The sequence below is a fragment of the Leptosomus discolor genome, chromosome 1 (genome assembly GCF_034619465.1).
Source record: "Leptosomus discolor isolate bLepDis1 chromosome 1, bLepDis1.hap2, whole genome shotgun sequence".
In the NCBI taxonomy this organism is placed as follows: Eukaryota; Metazoa; Chordata; class Aves; order Leptosomiformes; family Leptosomidae; genus Leptosomus; species Leptosomus discolor.
Genome location: NC_141391.1, coordinates 72,190,681 through 72,216,139, shown reverse-complemented (window position 1 = coordinate 72,216,139; position 25,459 = coordinate 72,190,681). Strand labels below are relative to the sequence as shown.

Below are 25,459 nucleotides of genomic sequence, written 5' to 3'. Positions count from 1 at the left end.
AGCAGGGCTGAGACAGGCAGGTACTGCTTTTGACAGACTACGAGGGATAGAGTGCTCCTCTGCTGAATCTGAACTTAGTTTTCTCTGTGAATAGTCACTCTGAGACCTAGCTCTCTGCTCCATTCTTTGTCATTATTTCCCTCAAGTCATGCTTCTCTGAAATTTTCCCCCTTCTTTTTTGGCTTTGGAATAATTCCTTCCTTATTTCGGAGCCTTCAGAGCCAGCAGAAAGTGCAGCAGTTGCCATTTAAGACAGACAAGATGCATTCTCAAGACATCTTACTGTAAAAGGGAGGAGAAATCTCACCTTACTGCATTTCATGAACAATGTTGCCAGCATTGAGTGGCATTCAGGTGCTTAGTTATCACAGGGAAAAATGGCTCATAGTTTAAAACAAAATGAAGATTGAAGAGGTTTATCGATTTATTAAGAGCACATAATTAATCAGCAATTGGTGAATAAAATATTCAAGATCAATACTAACAGATACATCACAACGCTAGACACTCACAAACTGTTACTGAACTCCTACGCATTTTTGAACAGCCTTCTATAACTAATCCCCAAAAGTTCAAATCCTGTCGCAGTCGAGACGGACAAAGCGACAAGAAAACAAATCTTTTTGAAAGCCTGGTGGTACAAAAGCCTTTATTGCTCTCTTTCTCCGTTCATTTATACTCTCTTTTTCCTTAGCTTTTCCAAATGTGTCTCTTTCCAATTGGTTCAAAGTTGTTATGCAATCTTACCATTTGTTATATGCACAGTTCATTATAACTCAGCTCTTCTGCCAAAAGGACATGGATGCCTTGCCTTGTAGTCGACTCTTTCTCAGGACTTGCTTATCTTGCAGCTGCAGCTCTTCTTGCTCCTGTTTGTTCTCTCACGGGTAGACTGGAATCCTCTCAAGGCCAAAGTTGTCCTTTATAGATGTCTCGGTCCAGCTGAGATCCCCCACAAAATCCCACACAGGGAGTGACAAGTGCACACCCCCCTCCCCTGGGTGTGGGGTTACCCTCCTTGCCCACTTCTCCTTTGGGGCATGTGTCTGCTCTGGCTGTGTGTGACCACCCACTGCTCTCAACATGCCCTGAACCCCCATGCCACCAAGGAAGCCCCATTGGGCCACAGGCTCAGGGTCCCTCTGCGCTGCACCCGCTGGGTCATCTCTGCTGGGTGTTGGCTGTGTCCCCTGTTCCACTGTGCTGGGCAGGGGCCGTGGTGTTGTGGGGCTGAAATTTGTTACAGAGGGTAGCGCCCTGGCACTGCCAAACCCTGCTCTGTTCCCATCGCCAGGGCGCTACCCTCTGTTACAAATTCTGGTGCATCTTTTGTATTCCTTTTCAAGCTCACTCCTCCTTTGATTCAAAAGACTCCAACTCCCTGGTTACTGTTAAACCCTGCTGATGGTCGTCTTCATGTTTAGCAGCACCATTTTAGGCAAAAGTCCTTTGGGACAGCTTCTGGCACTTCGCTCATGCGTGCTGTTGACACTCAGGTTCCTGTCGTACCAGGCCATTTTGCCAAGGGTGGTTCACAAGAGCAATCCCACACACCACATTTTGCTGGCAAGAAATACTTTATAAAGAAGAAAAAGTAAATGCAACTGGGGGATAGGAGCTACAAAATGTCTGTATTCCTGACACCACACTATCCTTCTCCCTCATTTGTCTTGTCTGGCCGCTGCATCATATTAGGGTAACTCTTTTTCTAGACATTTATGTCTAATGCAGGGTCTGGATCTTTCACTGGAAACTTTGGTCCCTGCTGGGTTCAGTAGGGGCTCAGCAACATACAGTCTCCAGAGCAGAGACTGAATGGGCAGAAGGGCTTATTCATGGAGTCCTTCCCTGAGCAGGGAGAGCTCTCTTGATTCGAGGTTTGGCCTACATAGAACAACTAAACTCAAGAAGATAATATGTAAATAGGGTGTTAACGGAGACAAATTCTGTAAGACAGAGTCCTTAATTCTATGCCTATAACAACAGCCACTGTGCTTCTGCAAACAGACCTTTGGGAAAGGACAACAATTAAAAAAACCCACATTCAATTTTATTTGAGGAGGAGACTAAAAGCTTTAAAAAGACATTCAACTGAGAGTCCCCTCCAAAGGAAAGCCTGCCTTTTGTTTGCCAGTGACTTTTCTGGCCAGCTGCTTACAGGCAAACCAGGTAGATCTTTTGTGACTTGCCTTAGGGAAGGGGACGTATATGCTCTGTGCAGAAAAAGCTCTGGGACTCAGGTGTGGAGAAAACAGCTACTGGAGGGTGAAATGCACTTCTCAGTAGAGGCTATGGGGCTGCTACTGATAGGCAATTTTGGACCCTAATCCAAATAGTATAAACAGACTTAGTATGAACGGCTCTTAGTCTATTGTTGTTTGCCAGTCTGGTCTGATCACCCGATTTGGGAGTGGCCATTTCCATCAAACTTACAGTTCCAGTAATTTCAGGCCAATAAAATGCTTTAAAAAATGAAAAGCTTTTGCTTTTTGCTACAGTAAGGCTTTTGTGGAGTGATATAATCTAACAAGGTAAGAAAATACTCAGGCCAATGAAAGTCCAGGCATAACCACTTTGGCCAAAGGGCAGAGTAGAAGTTAGCTCGTCTTAGAGCTGTCAGGAGTCAGAAGACATACAGGAGTTCATGCTAATGAAATTTAACATGTCAGGGAAGAAATCAGTTCATTTTCAATGCTAGTAAAATTCTGTATAAATACATTTGACCTGAAACAGAGTGAGAAAATTAATTGCCTTCATATTAAATGAGTCAAATTACTTAACAAGAAAAATAGTTATCTTGAGCAATAATTGTAGGTGACAGTGTTTGAGTACTTAGTCAATTTGAATGGCACTCAACTCAGATCTCTGACAGGAGTAACTGCTGCTAAATAAGGCTAAGGGAAGCTTTGGGTTACACTTCTTGCTCCTCACTCAGTGATAGATGCCCAACTTCGCGTGTCTGGTGGCTGGAGCTCCCAGTTATTTACATGTTCAGCTTCCTAGATGGGTCATTTTTGTCTATGATCTTAAAGCCAGGCAGATAATGAGCAATATCACCAACATAGGGGTGGTGGGTCGTATCATACTGAAATGGATTAGCGTACTCTGGTGGTTTCAGAGTGAGTGGTGTTTGAGGAAACTTGGTCAGGTAGTAAAAATGATCTGTGATCAGTTCTCGCTGTAGCCAGCTCTTGGTGAGACAAACATTTATTTTAACATATTCTTTCACATATACTAATGGAGATTTTGGATTTGGGTGTTTGCCAGAAATCTGAGATGTATAGTATACATGTTAGCCTATATCCTTTACTTTAGTAATCAATGTAAGGTATCCATCACCCCACTAATGTGGTAATCCCTCTATAAACACAAAATTACTATTTGCATATACTTAAAGAAAATTAAAGCTACAAAGTAAATAATTCACATTTAGAAGGCATGGCTGAATGAGTGTCAGCATTATAATTCAGCTATTAAAGTCAGATCTGTTCAGCTGATGCTAAGTATGTCATCCACTCCAGTATTTGACTGTGAGACCACCTGGAAATTTCTGGTAGGGCACAAGCTAAGAAGCCAGGAACAAATCATTCTGGACAAATCCTTGATGAAAGATTATTCTTTCACAGACAGTGATTGAGTTATCCCACTGAATGCCTAAGCAGAACAGCATACTACTTCCCTGTCTGACTGGGGAAGCACCAAATAAAATTAAGCCAAGTGAAAGTTCCAGGTTGAAGATCTTTTCAAATGCCTCAAAGCGTACTCATTATAATGAACTTTCAGCCCAGCATAGCCCCATACAGCCCCATACGGAAACACAGTACTGTTTCCATACAGCACAACCTGGCTGTGGGGCATCTCAGCTGGATTGAGGCCCCTGGACAAGACGACTTTGACCTTGAGAGGATTCCAGTCTACCCATGAGAGAACAAACAGGAGCAAGAAGAGCTGCAGCTGCAAGATAAGCAAGTCCTGAGAAAGAGTCGACTACATGATAAGGCATCCATGTCCTTTTGGCAGAAGAGCTGAGTTATAATGAACTGTGCGTATAACAAATGATAAGATTGCATAACAATTCTGAACCAATTAGAAAGAGGCACATCTGGGAAAGTTAAGGGGAAAGAGAGTATAAATGAACAGGCAATAAAGGCTTTTGTACTACCAGGCTTTCAAAATATTTGTTTTCTTGTCTCTTTGTCCGTCTCAACTGCGACACCTGGCAGTGCAAATTGTGTCCTTTCAGAGGAATTTCCACTTCTGTGGCTGAACAGAGCCAGACATAAAACCATGTTTAGCCAAGAAATTAACCAAGAAACTATCCAAAAGAGTGCAAATGTTCAGATTCTTGGTCTAGTTTCCTAACTTCCCCATTAGCACCCATTTTGATGCTTTTGGTTAGCTTCTTGTCTCTGAACTCCTACGCTAAGGGGCATGCTTTTACTGATCCCCTTGAAATATTTACTTGCTGGCCTACTCAACTTGAAGATGATGGCTATATAGCTGTAAAGCATAGCAACCCAACTATAAACCAAAGCATAAAATTAACTATTCTGTACTTACTTGATATTCTGACAACCAAATCGACACCTATACTACATGTCAGTTTTACAAAAGCATGATGTGTGCTGGTAAAGCAAAGTTTGGGCCCACAGCCCTGAGCACTGAGTGAAGCCTTGCCTGTGTAAAAACAAAAATGAGACAATCTCTCACTGTTTGGACCACTTGTCTTTGCTGGAAAGGTAAATGAATGTTAACTAAACCCACATTAAACACAGCCTTGTGTTCAGCATAAGTAGGCACTGTCATATTTAATAGAAGACAAGTGCTGGGAGATGTCTGCAGGCTTTATGGCAGGTTTGCATAATAAAAACCCTCCAATTTCGGCAGCTTTTCTCATCTTTCCAAACAGGTTGTGGGTTAGGTATAGAAAGCCCTCAGAGCAGGATGAGGCTTTATACCAAGCACTGCTGGCCTGCAGAAGGTGAGGCGTGAGCGAGCAGAAGCAGCGACTCGGGATGTGCTCAGGAGCTGCACGATGGTGACGTTTTGCTGACTCTGTCCTCGCTGTCTGTGACAACCTGCTGATTTCATTGCAGAGATCATTTACAAAAAAAGAAGCCGTCCCTTCATCCTTATGCTTGTTGAAGCCAAATTTTCTTCTTATTCTTCATTTATCGATCACAGCATGTTTCATTCTAAAATTACAGGTGGCATAATATTGCTGTTGCTAAATATATGCCAAGCCTCCTGACTCATCATGAAAAAATCCTCTTGTTTCTTATTGACCCCCCACCAAAGCTTAATTTTTAACTCATTTGTGAATCACTGTGGGCACTGAAATTCTTAAGCTATTTCTCCCTCTGCACACAGGAAGCCCAGGACCTTAAAGCAGGAATTTCATTTGTGCAGTAAAAGTATGGCTCATTAAAGTGGCTTGGTGCTGATATATCCATTGGCAGAGCTGCACCTTAGCTAACACCTATGAAATGACATGTACAGCAGCAGAGAAGGTTCTGATTTAAGGAAGGTGAATGTGTTCGTAATATGACGCACTCATCTATTTGAAAAACTAGTTTTAAAGAGTTTTCACCATTCTTCCCTCATACTGCACAGTCACTGATAAAATACTATTTTCAGTTTGGCAATGAGTTGTACTGATTTTTTTTAATGGAACTTCTGTGACTTAGTTTTTATCTCATCTTTAAGTACAAGCCTCATTTGAAGCAAATGAGTAACTCCATAGGCTTGCCCAGACCAACATGTGGGCAAAATTTGCTGAAGAAAAGCACAGAGTACATTTCGGGTACTCACTGGGAAAGAGTGAGATAAAGTAGCAGATGCTTTATTGTGCATGAGAAGGAGGAAGGAAATGTTCAGGTAGCATCCAGTATTTTACATCAGGGAGCGTTGATTTTACCCACCCAACATGATCACACAGCCCTTTCCCTATGCTATTGCAAAAAATTCCCACACCTAAACTCAGACATGTTTAAATACTTTGAAAGGGGCTATTATTTAACAGGCTGTGTGGGACAGAAGTGGGAATTTAGGCAGATAATGAGTAGCATGAGAAAGAAAGCAGCAGACTCTGCCTTTCTTACAGACAGGGAAAGCCAGAGAACCTCATCCCATTACAGTGAATAATCACTAGCAACGTGGCTACCATTTAGTAGTATTCTACTAAAAATGTAGCAAATAATTAGGATTTTAAAGTATTAGTATCTAATAGGTGAGTATTCAAAAGGGTAGTAACAAACACTGAATCTGGAATGGATCTCTAAAAGCCCATGTTTCTGTAGCATGGAAGTGATTTGGGTGCAAAATCTGTGATAAGTATAGCAACAGAAACACTCGTGATGAACAATAGTTTTCAGTTTGGTTAAAGTAGTGTTAAAAGACAGAAAAAAAGTATTTAGTATGAAAATGTGCAATCCTTCAAAGTATCTTTACCTTCTGACATTTCACTGTCTACCTCTGATGGGCCCAGCTCACACTAGTGGGGCTCTACTTTCACGTTCCTGTGACCATGTTGGCTTAAATGAAATTACACCAAACAAGAACCTGATTCTTGCTGCCATCAAAAATAAAATGCCATCCTCCTTTTCTGAGAAAATTTAACAAACAGAGAGTCCTTTCCCCCCAGGATTACATGGGCTTCAACAGAAAGCAGGGTCGCTGCAGAAAAGGGGTATGGACTTCCTGGAACCCTACATCTCCTCATTACTGGAAGCCTGGAAGGATTTGCTACTGAGAAATCATTATCACAAAACTTGCTTCAATCTGCTGTAGCTCCCACAAAGGGTAAAAATTACACAGTCAGAGAGAATAAATCTCTTTGAATACTATCTGGTCTTGAAACTCCCATTTCCAGTCAAGGTGAGTGAGAAGCTGACAGCTGAGTGCCTGCTCTAGCAATGTCTGACCTCTCCTGACAGCACCTTACTCAGATTATTGAACCCAAAAGGCTGTGATGAGGCAAAGATGGCTGCCGCTCCCAGGGGAAGGAACAAAGGGTGAGCTAATGGTGCTGGGGTCAGTCAGCTGCTCCTGCGCCTCTTTACTCACTCAGGATACACAGAAGTGGAGCTGACGAAGTCACATGAAGTCTGGCTCCCTTTTTCTTCTCTGCAAGAAGGCAGGTGCATCTCCTCTCTGACTGCTCAGAAATCCTGAGGTGCTCCCACCAGGAGCAGCCCTGCTGTCATCCCTTTGGTGTGCAGCGCAGCCATTGAGGGACATTGTGAGATGAGTTGGGCTGCTGTGCCAATAACACCTTCTGTGGCCTTTTATGCCTTACATCCCACACGGAGCCATTGCCTCCCAGACATCTCAACTACATACGTTAGAAGCTGGACAACTGGACATGTATTTGCTTCAGCGGGCGCAAAGTCCATAAGAAGGAGGTTGGGAGGATTCTGCCTTTCTCAAGTCTCAGGTCTGATTAGAAAGCATTGTCCTTAGAACTAGCACAGAGAAAACCGGCAAGCATTTTCCAAAGTCAAGCCCAATGGTTAAATTAAACAGATACTCATCTTCCTGTTAGGAGCAGACCTATGTGTCGTCTACAACCATAGCTACCATGAAATGCGGTGAGAGGTGGATGGCTCTCCTTATTTCACGTGAAGGTAAATAAAATGGATCGGGGACTTGTTCGATACGAAAGTTTACACCCTTTCTAATTAGAAGGCAAACTTTATTTCCCAAGCTGCCACGAGGAGAAATATTTTCCAAAGGCTCGGTAAGCCCTACTACAACACTGAATTTTCCGTTTAAAACGAAAATCCCAGCAGCTCCGTCGCTTCTCCTTGCACAGCCTCTTCCCTCCCTCCTCTCCCTCCTTTCTGTCACCTCCTCCAGAAAACCAGCTCTGCCGGCGGTTTCCAAGGAGCGCGGGACGGTGTCCTTCACGCAGGACCCCCGGAGCCTCCCGCGGGCGGGGGTTTCGAGGTCCCAGCGGGCCGGGGAGGTGGCGGAGGGGGGCGGCGTGTGCGGCAGCGCCGTGCCCGGTAGCGGGACCGGTGCGCGGGGCCGCCCCGGCGCCCATTGGCTCGGCGGCGGCCCGGGCTCGGCGCGGCCCCATAAAGGCGGCCGGGCCGCCCGCCCTCCCGCCCGCCGCCGCCGCCGCCGCCCCGCTATGACCCCGCCCGCCCTGCCCTGGCTGCTCGCCGCCTGCTGCCTCTGCGCCCTCCCGCGGGGCTCAGGTACGTCCCGCCCCCTGCACGGGGAGAGACCGCCGTGAGGTTGGGCACACAGGAGAGCCCCCGAACCTCGGAAAGGGTCGTCGCCCCTCGGAAAGGGTCATCGCCGGGGCTGGGGCTCCGCGGCGTCCCCGCATAGCCGTGACACCCCCCCGTGTTCCCGCAGGGTTCCCCCAGCCTTTCTCGCCCTACAGGGATGGCGTGGACCTGCCTAAAAGCCAGGTACGTCCGTCCTTGCCTTCCCCGTCCGCAAGCGGTGCGGGGTGGAGGGGTGGGACAGTGCCGGGCTGGCCGGGGGAGGCGGGAAACGGGGTTCGGCCGTGGTAGGGAAATGGGGGGGGAAAACTGGTAACGGACTGGAAATACCTTACGAAACCGCTGGGGTGGGTGGTAGAGAGAGTAGCGAGGCTGAAGCCCTTCGCTGCCCGGGGAGGTCGGTGGGATAGGTATGGGCAGGGGTGCGATGTGCAGCTGGGTGCAGAATAGGGTCCCTGAATAGGGTCGGCAAAAGCTGGGCAGGCTGACAACCAGCTGGTCCTGATTCCCTGCGCCAAAATGCAGGTCACAAGGTACGATAGACCCACTGTTAATGTCTAATCTTTACTTTCTGAAGCAACTGGCACTGTGTTTCAGTCAGTGGATGGAACTGTCTAATCAACCCCAGGTAAATTGACTTTGGTAATGTGTTTGATCTGCTGGGACTCTCTCTTCCAGACATACTAATTGCCCCATGTAAACCTGAGCATCAATGTCTGCAGGTGGCAGAGCCTCCTCCAGAGAGCTGGTGGCTCTGGAAAGCAAGAGCGGGTTTGCTGGTGTATGTGCTCTCCTCCCTGCAGAGCTAACTCAGACCTAGAGAAAGAAAAAGTGCTTTTCTTCCAATCACAGTGGCAGCTAGCACTGAGACAAGCAGTGCCTGTCAGTGCTGTAGGAGTTACAGACACGGTCCTGCCTGGTCCCAGCTCTGTGGTGATGGGTGAACGGTTTTCTCTGGGGTGCTCAGAGGAGAGGGGAGCGAGGGAGAGTTTTCACAGCTCATTTCTGCTGTGGTGTCTCTGACCCAGAGCTTGCAAACAGTTTGAAAAAAACCTCAGTAGCTTTGAAAGGTCAGCCCCACTGCATTTGATACTGAGCCCAAGGGTTGTTTTAATTTTCAAAGGGCAGAGAAAAATCTTTTCAGGATCAGGGATTATCTGGACGTTTTGAACATTTTGTGCTGATCTTTTTGTTTCTGAAATCTTTCAGCTTTGTAAACCAAGACTTGTGGAAAATAGTTTCCAGAGCCAGTTGTACAGGCGTCTTTTCTTCCTTTGGAGCTGTAGTTATTTCTCATCTAATGTGATTGCATGCATCAGCAAATACCTGTCCTGTGGCAGTGAGTTTGGGACAGTATATTTCGCTATATGGTTAAAGATGGTAGTACTGACTGAAGTTCTTGTAGATGAGAATAAGTGTAGATTAAATGTGCCAAAACCCAATGCTATTTCTAAAACACTTAGCATAGGCAAATGTATTTTAAATCTGAGGCTGATTTAGATCTCTTTATAGCACGAGAGTGTGTTGGCAACATTAGCAGTATTATGTGTATTCTTTCATACAAAATACTAGTTTTTCAGCTCTTAATAGTTTAAGTCTTGCCCTGCTCTGAGTGGTTTTAGTGGAACAGTGTTCAATGTAAATTGTGCTGAGATCAGAATCAAGCCTGTCTCTATCAAACCATGTACACCACATCCCCTCAGTAAATGTATTAAAGTACTGTTTGGTTTTGCAGATCTCCAGCACTGTTTTGGATCTCTGTTATTCAATATTCAACAGCATGCATACAAACGAGGTAAGGTGTAATTGCTTCTTTTATTTCAAAGTACACCCACCTTAAATTTAAAAAGCAACCCTTCCAAAACCAACTTTTTGACACTTCTCTCCAAACAATAATGTATAATCTAATATTGTCATGGTTTAGGAGGTGTAGGACAGTATTTAAAAGATTATTTCTTCTCATTAGTAGTTTGCATGTAATTCTTAACTCCCTTAAATTATATATGAAATTGCTGGTTTTCACCAATTTGGAGCTCAAGAAGCAAAACACCCACTTACAGCCAGGGTCAGTATTTTAACCTGACCCTTACTTTTGAATAATACAGGGTTAAATATGCTAAAAAAAAATATGTAACGTTGGATCAACAGCAAACTTAAGATCATGCTGTACACAGAGGTGTAAGAGTTGCTTTACTGATTTTAATACTCTATTTGAGATTGGTTTTTTGTTTGACTCGGATCCAAAAGATTGAGGAGTTATTGAGTATAGCTCTTCCTTGTTGGTGCAGTCATATTAGTATGTAGCTCAATGTCTGTTCTTCTTTATATCACATTTTTATTATCACCAGTTTATTAAGAGCCTTTCCCATAAAATTCACTCAGCCCCTGGGTATGTTAAAAAGGCCAATTTACTTGTGGAGTTTGAGTTCTCTGTTTCAAATCATGAGTAGAGCCTTCAAGACAGTAATAGAAAGTGTTTTGACATGTATTTCAAGATCTCTTCTTGACAGTGTCTTTAGCTTGTTATAATATAATTATAATTCTAAGTGTGCTTTCCTGAAGTAGCCATAAAACTCTACAATGCTGAAGTTGATTGTATAAAAAATTCTAGCATTTCAGTCTTAAATGTCTAACAAGTGTTTTTGAGTTCAGTATTAACTTCTGTGCTTCTGCAGCTTAGCTAAGGAGGGGACATCCAGAACTGGCTGGTAACTTTGAATGAAGCCTGATTCCTAGTTACTATTTTAGTTACTGACTCTGCAAAAAATTCATGCTCTGTTACACATCCTCAGGATTGGGAACTGAATCTTGTACAGTATCTTTTCAAGAGATATGTAGCTGATATTAGTCATATCTGCAATATGATTTCTACATGTGGCCTGATTAAGTGGCAGATCAAATATAAATGTGAAATATGGGAAAATTGCAAAGTTTTACCCAGCTGGTCAAACCTCTTATTACATGAAGTACTTTCTCAGCCCACAAGGAATCTTGAGAATACACTGCAAACATGAGTGTTTATGTAGTACACCCAGTGAAACAGTTATGAAATCCTACTGCTTTCAGCTGGACTTCAATTTTCTGTATGATCCTATGTTTCTGTGGATTTTTATAAAAAAACTTGATTCAGAGTTACAGATTATGTAGAGAAGGTAGATGGCATTTCAAGAGGAGGCATGAAGCCTCAGCAGTATGAAAGGCAAAGTCAATGGCAATTTGGGCATTAATCGGACTTGAACTCATCTGAGGAACTTACAAACTTTTGGGAGAACTAATAGACTATTTAACTTCAATGTCTTATCTTTGTGTAAATCTTACAGATGGCACTTTCAAAGGAATCAAAAATAGCTATCTAAACCCAGCTACATCAGTCACCTCCATGAGAATTTGAATCTTCCATCCTAAAGTCAAGCCAACGCATTGTTTAGAAGCTCAGTTTTTACTGTTTCTTCCACACTGTAAACTCTCACCTGTTACAAATTAACTAGAATATCTGAAACTGCAGGCTGTCATGAATCAGTCTCTCATTGCTTGGTGTGTAATAATCATGCTGGAACAAAACTAGCATTCACACTCTCTCTGTTGTTTCCTTCTTTGCATCCTTTAAAGCACCTTGATCGAGCAAGCACTTTTTTCCACCTAGTATTTCATAGCCCTGTAAGTGGATGTCAGTTACTGTATAAATTGTTGTTTCGAGGCTTAAATGAAGGAAATCCTCATCTCGTACCCAGAATTGTGATTCCCTTGTTGCTTGTGATTTTCTCTTTTTAAATTCCTCCTTTCCAGTTTCCCATTCACATGCTTTTCCTGTGTTCTCATTCCCTGTCTTCCATATCCTTGCTCATTGTATGTACTTGTTTTTCAAGCCCACCCCAGGTCCAAACCCATTCAGTGCTATAACTGTGGCTGTAGCACACAGAGCTATCCTGTTCCTGGCCAGCTGGGAGCATTCAGCCTGGCAGCTGTGCCATGGGCAGGAGGGCTCCCAAACCTGGCCATTGTACCAGGTTACAGGTTCAGGGCTTTGTTAGACACCAAGCTTAGTCTCCTGCCATGAAGTCATGGGGAAAGTTTCTATTCCTTGATGTAAGGCTGAGTAGAAAAATGAGAAATTTTCTGAAGAGTGAAGGGTGCAGGGGAAGGCTAAAAACCAGCAATCATGCCTGGGTTAAAACCAAGGGCAGTCTGAAAGGTGAAGGGCAGCCACATTTTAAGAAGGTAAGAACTAACAGTATAACTCAAGCCTGAGGAATGGAGCTCTTGTGTTTGCTTTAGGTTGAGCTCTGCTTCACCCTCCAGAGCATGGCTGTGCTTTGCTGTACAGTAAGGGAAGCATGTCAAATGGTGGTAACTAATGGGGTAACATTGGGCAAGGCAAGGTTTAAAATCAATCTTTAAAAAGATCCATTTGCTGCTGTTGTTGTATGTGTGATAGGTGTAAGATTATCTCTCTTTTCACACAGAGTGCAGCAACCTCATCAGTGATGGAGGATTATTGTAACAAACCAAATAAATTACAGCATCTTGATTAACTTACACTGTCTGCTTGCAGGAATCAGAGATTGCTGCTGCAAAGTTTATGAAGAAGGTATGTAAATGTGAAGACAAGTGAGTAGCAATGGACAGGGAAGTATGGCCCTTTCCCTGTCTTTTTTGCTGTTTTTTTTACGTCAGCTTGTTTTCAATGGTTGGGAAGAGACCTGTGCTGACCTTGCTTCTGCAAAGTAATCTGTTATGTGTAAACCTTTCTTTTACACGTTTTCTAAAGCCTTTGAATCTTTAATTATGGTAATTTAGTATATTTACACTAGACAGAATGGATAGTACTTGACAATGCCCTTTGGGTATTAATTTTTAATCAGCATTCCAGCTGAATGGGCATTGGGGACTATCAACATTTTGTTGTTTGTATGCTGCTGAAAAAGGCCTTGAATTATTGATATTCTGATGGATTCACACCGAAACTTGTCAACAGATCCATGGAACTGAGTTTAAAGTATTTTGTTAATGGTTTGTGTTTTATTTTACAGGATAGCCATGGGACTCTGGGACGGCCTTTTTTCCTTTTCAGGGTATCTGAATCTCTTACTTTTTAAAGATTCTGAATCACAGACCATGTTATGTCCATAGATAAGCACCTGTTTGCCTTCAAGTTCTTGCTGCACTTATTTTGAGTAAAGGCCAAATATCCCTTGCTTGAAAGCTTAGGGAGCTATTTGCTTAAAAAGCTCTGGTTCAACTAAAAGATCACAAGATAATGAGATCTGGTGTAGTAATGGATTAAACACTTTTTATTTGAAGAGGTGACTCTGCAAATGTTTTTTATCTTGAGTCAAATCATCTGAAGACAGAAGTAGTATGTGGCTTGTATCTCTGAGACTGCCAAGGTGCACTGATGCTAAATTTGATAAAATGTGTGTGAGCTGAATGTCCACTTGGTCTGGAAGGTCTGACCAGTAAGCGATGGCACATTGCATAACAGGGTGAAAAGCCAAAGCAAAATTATGGGCATAGTTGTCATCATAATTTCTCAACCATTGGTTTGCTGAACTGTGGCATGGTCTAATGCAGAATATACTAGTTTAGACACACTGTATGATTAACACAAAACTAGTTTTTAGGAATATCTCCAACACATTAAAAAAAGTTATAAGGTAGGTCATAGCAGGTAACCAGAGTCCCAATTCAGCAGTCAGTTCCATTTTAGCTTACTTCAAGTGTGTCTGGCCAGGTACTTTCAGTGCTGGTATTTCTATGCTGTTTCTTAGGCATCTGCATATAGTACCCCAATCAATTGGTACCAAGACCCTTAATGAGAATAATTAAAGCTAGACTGTTCATCTGTTTGGACAGAAGCTGAATGAGTATTTCTCAGATTCAAAGGCAAAACCCACCCTGCATCTATCCCCTACTATTTGACATGTTGTCCCTTCAAAGGAAATCTTACTGCAGGCTTATGTCTGCAAGATGGGAGATGTATTTTGGTGGGCTTATAAGGCTGGCATCTAATACTTCTACACAACCATCTAATTATTATATTTTTCAGCCTCGAAATGGAAGAACTATTGAAGGCAGTGGTAAGTAGGCATCCAAAAGTGACAAGAATTTGTTCTGTTTTGTCGATAATGATGATCCTTATGACAGAAGGAGTTACTGAGAAGCATTACAAACCTGTACAAACCTAGATACCCATGTTTCATATGGTCACTAGGAAGTGTCTGGGCAGAAATGCATTTTTTTCATGCTCAGACTTACAGTGTATGCTCTTGATAAAAGGATTATTTTATTCTCTCCTTAAGGTTCAGTAAGGAGGCGCTTTCCTTCTCTGCAAAATGATAGAAATGGTATAGGAATTGCAAAGTTTAAAAACAGAGTCTAGATTGTACTTGGAACATGAAAGCTAGACTCCTATCTCTTCCAAGAGACCTTTAGTCACCTAATCCTACATGAGAGCCCACTGATAGATATCTCTGCATGGAGGTGGAAGTCATCCTCACATCAGAATTAGGACCTGTTTTGGGGTAAACTTTAATTAGAAAGAGCAGGGGTGGTGATGTAAGGAAGAAAACAGTGAGACCTAATAATACCACCTAGCACTTGCATATCTATCTTTGAAAGTGTCTCTTAAAGTCATAGTGAGCTTTAGTGGGAAATGGACAAGACAGTCAATATACATGTGTCCCCTCCTTCAGTCTTTTCTGATCTTTTACCCCGCAATAAAAGATCACCATTTTCTGTTTGCAATGTAATAATTACTTTCAGCTGTTGACTTGAAAGGATTGGGGCTCTTTTGGGACATGACAGAAGGGTAGGAAAGAAAAACTGCCAAGAAAACACAAGTAAAGAATACCTCTGCTGTATATTCAGGATTAAACTGTTTCGGAAAGAAAGGAACCAAAGTCTTGGGTGAGTGTTGTATAGCAGCATCACTGCTTGCTTACTGTGGTCTTAGGTACTGCCCTGGACATCCATTGCTTCTCATGGATGAAAGGAGGATAAGAGCTAGATGGATCTCTGTCTTCAGCCAGTTCTTGTGGTGTTAGGTCCATGTGTGTGGGAAATGTTTCATAGCTATGAAACCTGTAGGGGCAGGTAGTGCTGGCCATATCAGTTTAGAGTAACTGCAAGCATGAGCTGACAAACACTAAAATAAGCCAAACAGGTGGAGAGTCCCTATAGATTTTGGGCAGAACAGTTCAAAAGCAATTAGAGGAAACTTGCATGAAGTGTGGTTGTTTCAATTCTAACTTTGAGAAGGACCAGACATACAGAACTGAATACTAAGTCATATTCAGATCAACATCTCAACATAAAATATGATACTGTGTTAATTTGTTTCAGAATACCGTGGAATATGAAGTTCATGGGTTGATTTACCAGCTTGATGACTTGGTTTACATAAAGAAAAGAGACTTCCCAATGCAGTGGTTGCCTATTGTGACTCAGTTGTCTGGAATTTGTTGTTCCATGTAATAAATTTGCAATCATTACTTTTCCTCGTTGTCCTTTTTTTATTGAAGCAAGTACTAGACTTTTGTGGGCTATAGTGTAGCATTGCCTGGTTCCGACTATGTTCAAAGGAAATCAATCATCTAAATACTGAAAATTTTCAAATCCAACAGTGCATTTTATATTTGTAACATCTTTAATAGGATTATGAATTATAGGCTTGTCCTTTTGACTAGGTAATGTGTTTCCCCAGCATTTCAGAATGTGTCCCAAATTGCATGATAAGATATTAAAATGATCATGGACATTTTAATGATTTAATTCTTATTTTGAATAACTAAGGGCTTGAGTGTGATAACTGGTGAACCCAAAGCACTTTGAAAGAAGTTACACACAGGAACTATTTGATCAGATGGTGTGTTTTTCTTCAGCCTTCCCTTCCTGGCTATCATAAAGCACAAATGAGTCAGATATTCTGAACATCTGCCCTTTTCACTGAAATTATGCATTTAAATCTATGATGCAGCTGGTTGTGCTGGCATTGTATGCAGTGGGGTGTATGTTTTGGTAGGTGGAGACATTTATGGGCAGAAAACTTTAAAGTACTAAGCAGTTACTTCCTTAGGAAGAAAAGGGCATAGTAAAAGCAAGGCTCTGGGGATACACACCAGGCTGGGATTCCTCAGCACAGTGTCCCACAACATTTGCTTCCTCAAGCCCTTTATTATCCCCCCTTCTTCAGCTACTCAGTCCTAGTACCATGGCATGGTACCATCTTGGTTACAGTGGCACATGGGCACATGAACTGGATTTGGGAACTCCTCTACCTTGAAAAAAAAAAAAAAAAGCCCTGAGAAACCAGGGGTGAGGGGCTAGGGGGTTTTGACTGGATAAGTTCCCGATTTGGGCTGTGTTAACAGAAGTTTGGCTGTTAGATAGAGGGAAGTGATGAGTTATTTGACAATTGTTATGCCAGATCTAGGGTAGAATGTCCAGTTTTGGGCCCCACAATACAGGATGGGCAAACTGGAGGGAGCTTATTGAGAGCTTCCAAGGTGGTGGGCACTGGAGCACTTGCCCTGGGAAGAGATGCAGGGGCAACTGGGCTGGTTCAGCCTGGAGGAGGGATGCCTTCAGGGGCACCTAACAGCCTCTTCAGTGCATACAAGGGGTCATCAAGGAGACAGGCTCCTCACAGTGTGGGGTGGGAAATCAAGTAGAAACAGATATGAGTTGAAACAAGAGAGGTTGAGACATCCAGGCAGTGCAATGGGTTGTCCAGAGAGGCTGTGCTGTCCGGTGCTTGGAGGTTTTCAAGACCAGGGAAGGCAAAACCTGGTCTGAATTCTTGCCTGGGATCAGACTAGAGACCTCCTGAGGTCCCTGACAGCTTCAATTGTTCTGTGACGTGAATACAATTTTATGCTATGTATTTCAGCCTCTAACAAGATCAAGGCCTGGCTGAATTGTAGCTCCTGTGCCTCCACCTAGGCAGAGAGTGCTGTTGGGATTGGGGGTCCCCAGGGAGGTTGCTCAGGGAAATTAAGGCCTATTTGTGCCCTTATGGAATGCTGTTGCTGTTGTTCACTGTGTTGTCAAATCCTGTTGGAAATCATTAGCCCATAGAAATAGGATGCTGGCTCTTCAAGTATTTGGAGCCAGCCGGGGTGCCCCTCTGGCAGAAACAGTTAAGCCAAATGCAAGTGGTGGAGAAGCACCGTGGTAATGCAAATAAATAAGAGATAATGATACAAAACCACAGCAATGGTGCTTCTGGCCTGTTTCATCTCAGAGGTCAAAGCTGAACAGTATCAAGTTTTGCTCAGTTCTGCATAAATAATTGTACTGGATTTGGCTGGGATACAGTTGATTTTCTTCACAGTATTGTGTATGGGGCTGTGTTTTGGATCTGTGACCGAAACAGCGCTGATAACAGAGGGGTGTTTTAGTCACTGCTGAGCAGGTCTCGCACAGAGTCAAGGGCTTTTCTGCTTTTCACCCCACCCCACCAGCGATCAGGCTGGGGATGCACAAGGAGTTGGGAGGAGACACAGCCAGGACAGTTGACCTCAACTGACCAGAGGGATAGCCTATACCATGCGACATCTTGCTCAGCATATAAAGGTGTGGGAAGAAGAAGGCAGGGGGGACTTTCAGCATGATTGTGTTTGTCTTCCCAAGTCACTGTTACACATGATGGAGCCCTGCTGTCCTGGGGATGGCTGAACTCCTCCCTACCAATGGGAAGTGGTGAATGAATTCCTTCTTTTGCTTTGCTTTGTGAGCGCAGGTTTTGCTTTACCTGTTAAACTGTCTTTATCTCCACCCACGAGTTTTCTCACTTTTACTGTTCCACTTCTCCCCCCCATCTTGGGGGGGCTGGGGTGGGGGGTGGGAGTGGTGAGTGAGTGGCTGCATAGGCTGAGCTGCCAGTTGGGGTTAGCCCACAGCAATGCTGCACCATAGGCAACTCATGCTGTGCTTTCATGATCAGCAGTGGCTTCCTCCACCCACAACAGGTTTGAAGAATAACATCTGTTTGGGCCTTGAAACTGGTTAAATAAGACTGACAAATAGGTGGTAATTTGCAGGTGAGGACCTGGGTTAGGTTCCTCAGCCATATTTCTGTTGTGACTGTGGCTCCCCTGTAAAATGTACAGGAGAGCTCTTCTTCACGGCTCAGTGGAAACCTTTGCTCCCTGGAGCAGCACAATCGTCACCTGTGGAATAGGAGAGATTAGTAATATTGAAATGTAAAAGTCATTCCTGGCCTGAAACTGTTTCTGAACCTCCCACTGCAAAACCCATGGCAGAGATTGAGGCATGCAGACACGGATGACAACAATTAGAAACACGGAAAAATTTCTCCAAGAAAAAGAAGTGAAAGCTCAGTTCCCATTTTCAGCAAGAGAAGAGACAAATAGAGAATGACATGACAAGGTATACAAAGTAATGAGTGTGTTTAGAGGAGTAAATCGGATGCTTATCCATCCTCTTGTAATAAAAAGGAGCAAGGAGGGAGACTCAATTACACTGAGAGGCAATACATTTAAGCTGCAAAGGGGAATTTTTTTCTAACACTTAATCAAGTCCTGAAATCCGTTGCCACAGCTTAGAGCATGTGGTTAGAGACAGCTCTGCAGGCTCTTGGGAGCGCAGGGACATTCAGAAGCGCACAGCTTCATGCCACCTCACTTGCCTCAAAAATCTCTTTAGGCTGGCCCAAGACCTCCTGCTTTTAATAAAGCCTGGCCTGCTCCAGCTAGGCTTAGCCAGGCATTGCTTAGCAGAGTGCACAGTGAGGGATCTGGAAATGCACAGCCAGTGGGGGAGTGAGTGCTGCCCAGCCTCACGGCGTACTGCTCACAAAAGAGCCAGAGCACAAAGCATGAGAGGAAAACCTTCTTGGTACTTTAGTTCACTCCCTCTGGTCATTCCACGCTGCAGTGCCTCAGCCAGCCTCACTCCATTCTTGGCTCCCATGGGGAAAAGCCCACTTATTAAATTCTCCAGGTGATGGTGAGATGTGAGGGACGTCAGGTTCTGGAGGACAGGGTCAGCATTACGAGTAGTCTTGGCAGAGATACATCTGGAAAAAATATGTACAGCTCGCTGAGGATGAAAGGAAGGTATTACATGTACTGAAGAATAATCAGTTGACTTATTGAGAGACTATGACATGGGAGGTGTCACACTGCAGGTTATAGGGAAGACTTTACATCCAGAGTAGCACTGGAGAAGAAAGAGGGGGACAAACAGGAGAGAGCTGAGCAGAGAGGAGAGGCAGAGGTCAAGGAAAGTTGGTACCCTGATTGAAGTGGGGTTTGTTTGCAAGAAGGAAAGTTTGAGGAGACTAATGATAAAATACTTCATTTTAAGCTCACCACTCCTGGCAGTATCCACCATGCCCATGGATGGATACTGCCAGGAGAAGTAAGTTTAAAATGAAGAAAGATTCACATTAAATCTGACAATCAATCAGGAGAATGAAACACTGACTGAAAGGCAGAGTTTCCTTTTCTTGGTCATAAAAATTCTCCAAGGGGACCAACACCTAACTTGGACTTTAAATTACAAAAGATCCAGCTCTGAAATAACTGCAAGCAGCATTTTCTCTCTTCAGTGTCACATCATGGTGCAAAGTTTCTTCCTAACTATGTTTCATTTAATGAAAGATTAGTACCGTTGTTTTGTTGAATATCTAGCATACTTCAGATAGAAGTTGCTCTGGCTGCTTCTGGAGAAGTGGAAGATTGAATCTTAGAAAGCCCAGCATTTATACACATACTTTTATCTCATGATAACACTTGTCACACTAACATCTGTGACAAGTGGCACCTGAATCCTAGAGCTGCAGGGCAGCCCTGAGAAGGGCATTGTCTTTGCTCCTAGAACACTTGTGTAAAATGAGAGAAAACATCCAGCATGAAAAAGGAAGCATATGGATTACAGAAGAAATGGAAAAGACCATTCGTGACCTGCAAACTCAAACTGCACATGAACTGGATTCCTTTGAAAATGCAGTGAGAGGATTCAGATGACAGGCAATGAGGGCTGACCAACAGCCAATGAGGTAACTGCCATCTATGCATGATATGAAATACCATTTAGGAACTAAAAAGACATCCGCTGGCTGCATGTCTTATCTCCACAATTCTAAACACAGCAACAAAATGTTTATTTCTTTGTTGGCATCTTAAGAGTTGAGCAGTGATCACAGGATCTCTACTGGCAGCCAACATAGATAGATGCTTATTGTGGGGGTTGCTCTGAAGACTTTTCTTACTTATCTGTCCCAGACAACTCACACATTGCAATTGCCACCCCTCTACCATATTAAACAGGGTAAAACCGTATGTTTGACTGGGCTGGACTGCATAAACTGTCTTAATCTGTACATCTATCATCCTGATAGATTTCTGCACTGAACAACTAGAAGTAGCTGCCAAGTCTCCTTCTCCAGTCATTTCTGGATCTACTTTTCCCACAATGCAGAAACAAAAATGTGACTGGCCTTATAGCTTGTTATGATTCACCATCTAAAATTTTGACATTTTTCTGGGGCAAAGAGCCTCGTACATGAAACACCATCTATCTATTAGCCCTAAACCTGCTGAGAGTTCAATAGAGAAAGTCTGAAGGAGAACATATGGCAAACTTGAAAGAAAAAAGTTTTTAATATCTTTTTACCACAAAGCTTCTGCACCCAGGGGTTTCTACACTGCAGTTCAGATAGTGCCTGCTGAATTACAGCATAGGGGAGAAGTGTGCACATAAATACGTGCTTCTGGAGTACAGCTATCCAAATATCAACCAGCGAAAGACCTAAATATGCACTAAAACTTCCAGTAGAAAAAGCAAAAATGCAGAACACATATGAGCTGACCTCAGGCCACAAAGGACCAGCAATCATGTGTGACCCATCAGAAAAGTAGCAAAATCCAGGAGCCTCATCCAGGTAGGATCAAGCTCACGTTTCCTCTCATAACGCTGAAGTGAAAGGACATGCCGCAGCCATCCACCCTGCTGGGCACCGTGGCCTCTCTTGGGACCACGTCAGAGACTGTACTATGTAAATAAACACCAAAAATAGCCTTTGATTACAACTCAGTAGTCTTATATCACGTCTTTTCCTTCATTTCCACAGCTGTGTATAGTCTGTATGGTTCCACAGACTATGTATAATCTAAGATAACTTAAAGTGACTATTCTGTGACTTGCAATAGAGCACGCGCTTGACTTCCAATCGGACAAGCATGTTTAGAATTGCGATATTGGGACCGGTCAGCAGAGGGCAACGCCAACATCCAATTTGTGATGCTCAAAGCAGAGGCACGCCGGGCCGTACAGTGGCTGCTGGTGCGCTGTGCTTGATCCGCTCCTAACTCGGGTAACGAACGAGTTCAGACATCACACATCCCTTGCGCTCACTGGGACAAGGCTCTTCGAGGCCGCAACTTGGGATGTTTCCTCTCCTAACAAAGAAAACGAAGGCGACAGAAGACGGCAAGCTTGTAAACACACAAATCTCAGCACAGAGTGAACTGCGAGCACGCCACACAACCGAGGCATCCATCAGCAGCATCAGTCCTCCAGACAGATGAAAGAAGAGCTTTTCCAGGCGTCATTTCATCTCCATGTTTACATCTGTCCACAGCTTCATTGGATTGTGGAGCACCATGTACACACATTTTTCTAATGAGTGTTATTGAAAACATCCATTTTCCTTGACAGACAATTGCACCATGTCACAATTGAGTTAGGAAAGTAACGCTACATCAAGATAAATGTGTTTTGCAGCATCGGTAACAAGAGAGCTGCCAGAGGAGCTGCTTTTTGAAATTTTTCATTGCTTTGCTTTACAACTGAGTCACATACCATCTTCAGCTACAGGTGACTAGACCTAAGCTGAAATCTGTAGCATGGGATAGGAGAGAACTAGTCATGTGCAAAATTACTGTGCAATTAATGTCTTGTTTTGCCAAAGTAAATGAGCACTTCTGTGATCAACAGAACTAGCAAGGTTATTTCTATTAGATTTGTACTTCAAGGAGGATCTCCTATGTTGTATTTAATGAAAATTTTTATTACCGTTTCATTAGAATAATTTCATGCTGTGGCACTTATTTCAGTCATGGCATACATTGGAGCTCTTTCTTTCACAGAGCTACCTATTTCCATGTAACTGGTAGGAATCAGCTTGTGGTTTCAGCTCTCCATCATATTTGCCTAGAACTGCTCAGCAGATTCAGAATTTGATAGATGAGGACAGATGAATAAGCAAGCAAATGGTGTGCTGCCATAAATGTTGTTTTCTTAAGAGGAAGGCAAAAAAGTGAAGGGAGTAAGGCAGCTGAATAGGCAGAGTGCATAAAATAGGAAATCAGATGTCTGAGCTCTAGTTCTGGCTCTCTTGATGTATGATACACCTACACTTCAGTGGACCACCCAAGGGCATGATTTCCATACTTACCGAGCACTCTGTTGAACAGGGGCTTACCTGTGGGTATGAAGTTAAGCATGTACACTACCAAGATGGCAACTTTCCACCTGACTCATCTTCCCCCTTTGTAAAACAAGGGTATGGCTACTTAGCCTCAGAGTTTTGCCAGTTCATTTCTGTTCAGAAATAGCTTCAAAATCCTCAAGAGTGTCTATTAATCAACCTGGATAAAACCCCAACCTTCCAAGGAAGCCAAATGTTGGTGATCTGGACGTTTGTCTGAATATGTTCCCAATCCATATGTCTAGAAAAAATAATGACATTAATTACTGTGATAGACTAGTAATATTTGTTCGCAGAGTTTACCTTATAATCCAGTGAGATAATTTATCTGTAAATTAAACTTATCCTCAAACAAAAGCTGTTATCTTATTACCTTAATGCATCATCATTTATCAGTGTAATTAGCCCTACTCCAGTAAATGTTTAAGTACTCCTCAGTGTATATTTTGCAAAACCCAGTTCTACATTCGTCCTGTTCAGACTGGTAACACCTCTAACGAAAAAAAAACTTTTCTCGTTGTTCTACTCCCAGGTTTCTGAGTATATTATAATTTCTCTGCTGATGTGTTGTAAGGCAGCAGTGGAGTGTCATAACTGTGTTTATTTCCTCTTCAGCAGAAGACGTTTGATCTGCTGGTGGCCCCTGCCAGGGCTGGTAAGAAGCTTAATGAGCTGCATTCACTTTTAACAAGTGCTGGGGAAGGAAGAGTATGTCTGGAAAATACCAGTGGTCCCATTGAGTAGGTGTAAATGCACAGCCAGAATGGCCAGCTAGTACCCTGACATTCATCTTGCTTAATAACCTCTATAGCATAAACAAAAGTACGTCACCCAGTAGTTCCTGCCATGAAGGGAATTATTCTTTGGTTTGCTTTATTCTATCATGAAATGCTACTTCACACAATAAATTTTACCCTCACTTCCTGCTGATATTTACGCTGCTCTTCCCTTCACCGTCTATGTCACTCCTTCTATTTTTACAGCATTTTCATCTCCGTTCTCCCGTTTCAGTTTCTCACCACTTCAGCACCGTTTCTCCAAACAACAACTTCTACTTTAGCCCTTCCTCCTCTGGTTGCCCTGGCACAGATTGTCCTGGTATGCCTCCAGATGAAGGAGGCAATGGATATGCTCTGAGGAGGAACATGCTTTGAAGCAGGCATCAGAGGAAGGCACTTTAGATTGTTAATGTAGTGAAACTAAGTTAAAAACCCCTGGATGTGGATTACCCATTTTACTTTTTTACTATTAAAAAAAAAAAAAAGTATGGATCCATGGTATGGATCCATGGAGGCAAAGAGATAGATTACAGGGGGGTAGAAGGGCAAGCAGACTCCTTAAGTTCTAAATAACCTGCATACTCATTTCTACCATGGACCAGTACTGAATTTGTAGTCTGTGTTAAAAGAGAAAACATGGCTTCACCAGTTTCTGGATCTTTTGGCATGATTTCAGACGAAAGAAGACTAGGTCTATCTGAAGAGAGAGAGATCTTCAAAAAGAAACAGCTTAGGGACATGAGGAGTCCCAACGCACACATCTTTGAATTTTTCAGAAGAATGCTTCAATCATATTAAGTGATGGTGAAGCACTCAGTTGTTTACAAGGATATTATTTTACCAGGATTTAGTATTGCTGCCATTGTCTTGTTGTGGAAGACGGCCCCTCACACCCATCAGGAAGGCACAAGGGAAGTGCCTAGCCAGAAGCAGGCCATGAGCCACATCTTAAAAAAGTTTCACACCAGTGTACCATCTCCACCAATCTGAACAGATTTAAGCCTAAGTCACAGTGAGAATTGGGCCTGTGTGATAACATGTAGAAAGAAGGTCCCAGAATGGTAAATAGGAAGGACATTGAGGCAAGCTTCCCAGGTCTACTGAATGGCATCCCAGTGAGCAGGGTACATGCATAGGGTACCCTGGGCAAGTTGGGTCCCAGGTACATTGCCCAATGTGTTACAACAATCCTGATAGGAGAGATGAATAAAGTCTCTGAAATAAGTAAGGATGTTGAAACTTGGGAAGGGAGAGGGACTGGGATATGCAACAGATGCTTAATGTTTCCTTGACAGATGCATGGTCTATGTTTGAGTTCCCTTTACAGCAGTGAGCACCTTCCTTGGTGAATTCAGTTAGCGAAGTATGATTTAAGCCTCATCAAGCAACTGTGTGATGTTTGAATGAATAGCGAAGCTCATAAAAAAATCTGTTTCCTAGTTCAAGCAGCAATCTTCACTGTTTTCTGGGCATGTTTGACACACAACACTATCTGAGTTTCAAAAGAAAATATTGGCCAAGAGCTGTGACAGCTTGACACAGACCCTCACTGTTTTGCCATTAATTCCAGCTTAACCAATGCCCTGGATTCAGTGCATGCTGCAAGGAGAAAGAGCAAGGTTTCTCCTCTGACCTGGATGAAGGACAGCTGTCTTCAGTTAGTAACTTGCACTTCTCTTGAATTCTACATTACTCAAGGTAGGTTTGTTGAATCTGCCCTTTAACGCTATGTGGCTTGATACCTGGAAACGAATGTACTCGTGGGCTGAGATCACATCTAGACTCAACATTGAAGAAAAAAAAAAAAAGGAAAAAAGAAATGCGCTATCCCTGCTGATTTACCTAACCATTGAGCAACAGAGTCAGACTCCCTCTTTCTGTTGCTGTGCTGGCTCTGTGTGGTATCTTCGCTTATCATGAGTCCTCGGTGGCAGTTCAGAGCCCTAGATTCAACATGCAGTGCAAAGCAAGGTGCTGGGATAAAGCAGCTC

The 25,459-nt window shown here is 43.1% G+C and overlaps 1 protein-coding gene across 1 annotated transcript; it reads left to right on the top strand.

The window, feature by feature from the left end:
* Nucleotides 1-8,134: 8,134 nt before the first annotated feature.
* Nucleotides 8,135-23,843, top strand: NMS (neuromedin S). Its single transcript, XM_086481811.1, has 8 exons — nucleotides 8,135-8,201; nucleotides 8,365-8,420; nucleotides 8,812-8,862; nucleotides 9,970-10,029; nucleotides 12,787-12,822; nucleotides 13,265-13,306; nucleotides 14,281-14,311; nucleotides 23,701-23,843. Exons 1-8 carry the CDS (start codon nucleotides 8,135-8,137, stop codon nucleotides 23,841-23,843), a joined length of 486 nt encoding a protein of 161 aa, XP_086337937.1.
* Nucleotides 23,844-25,459: the final 1,616 nt, after the last annotated feature.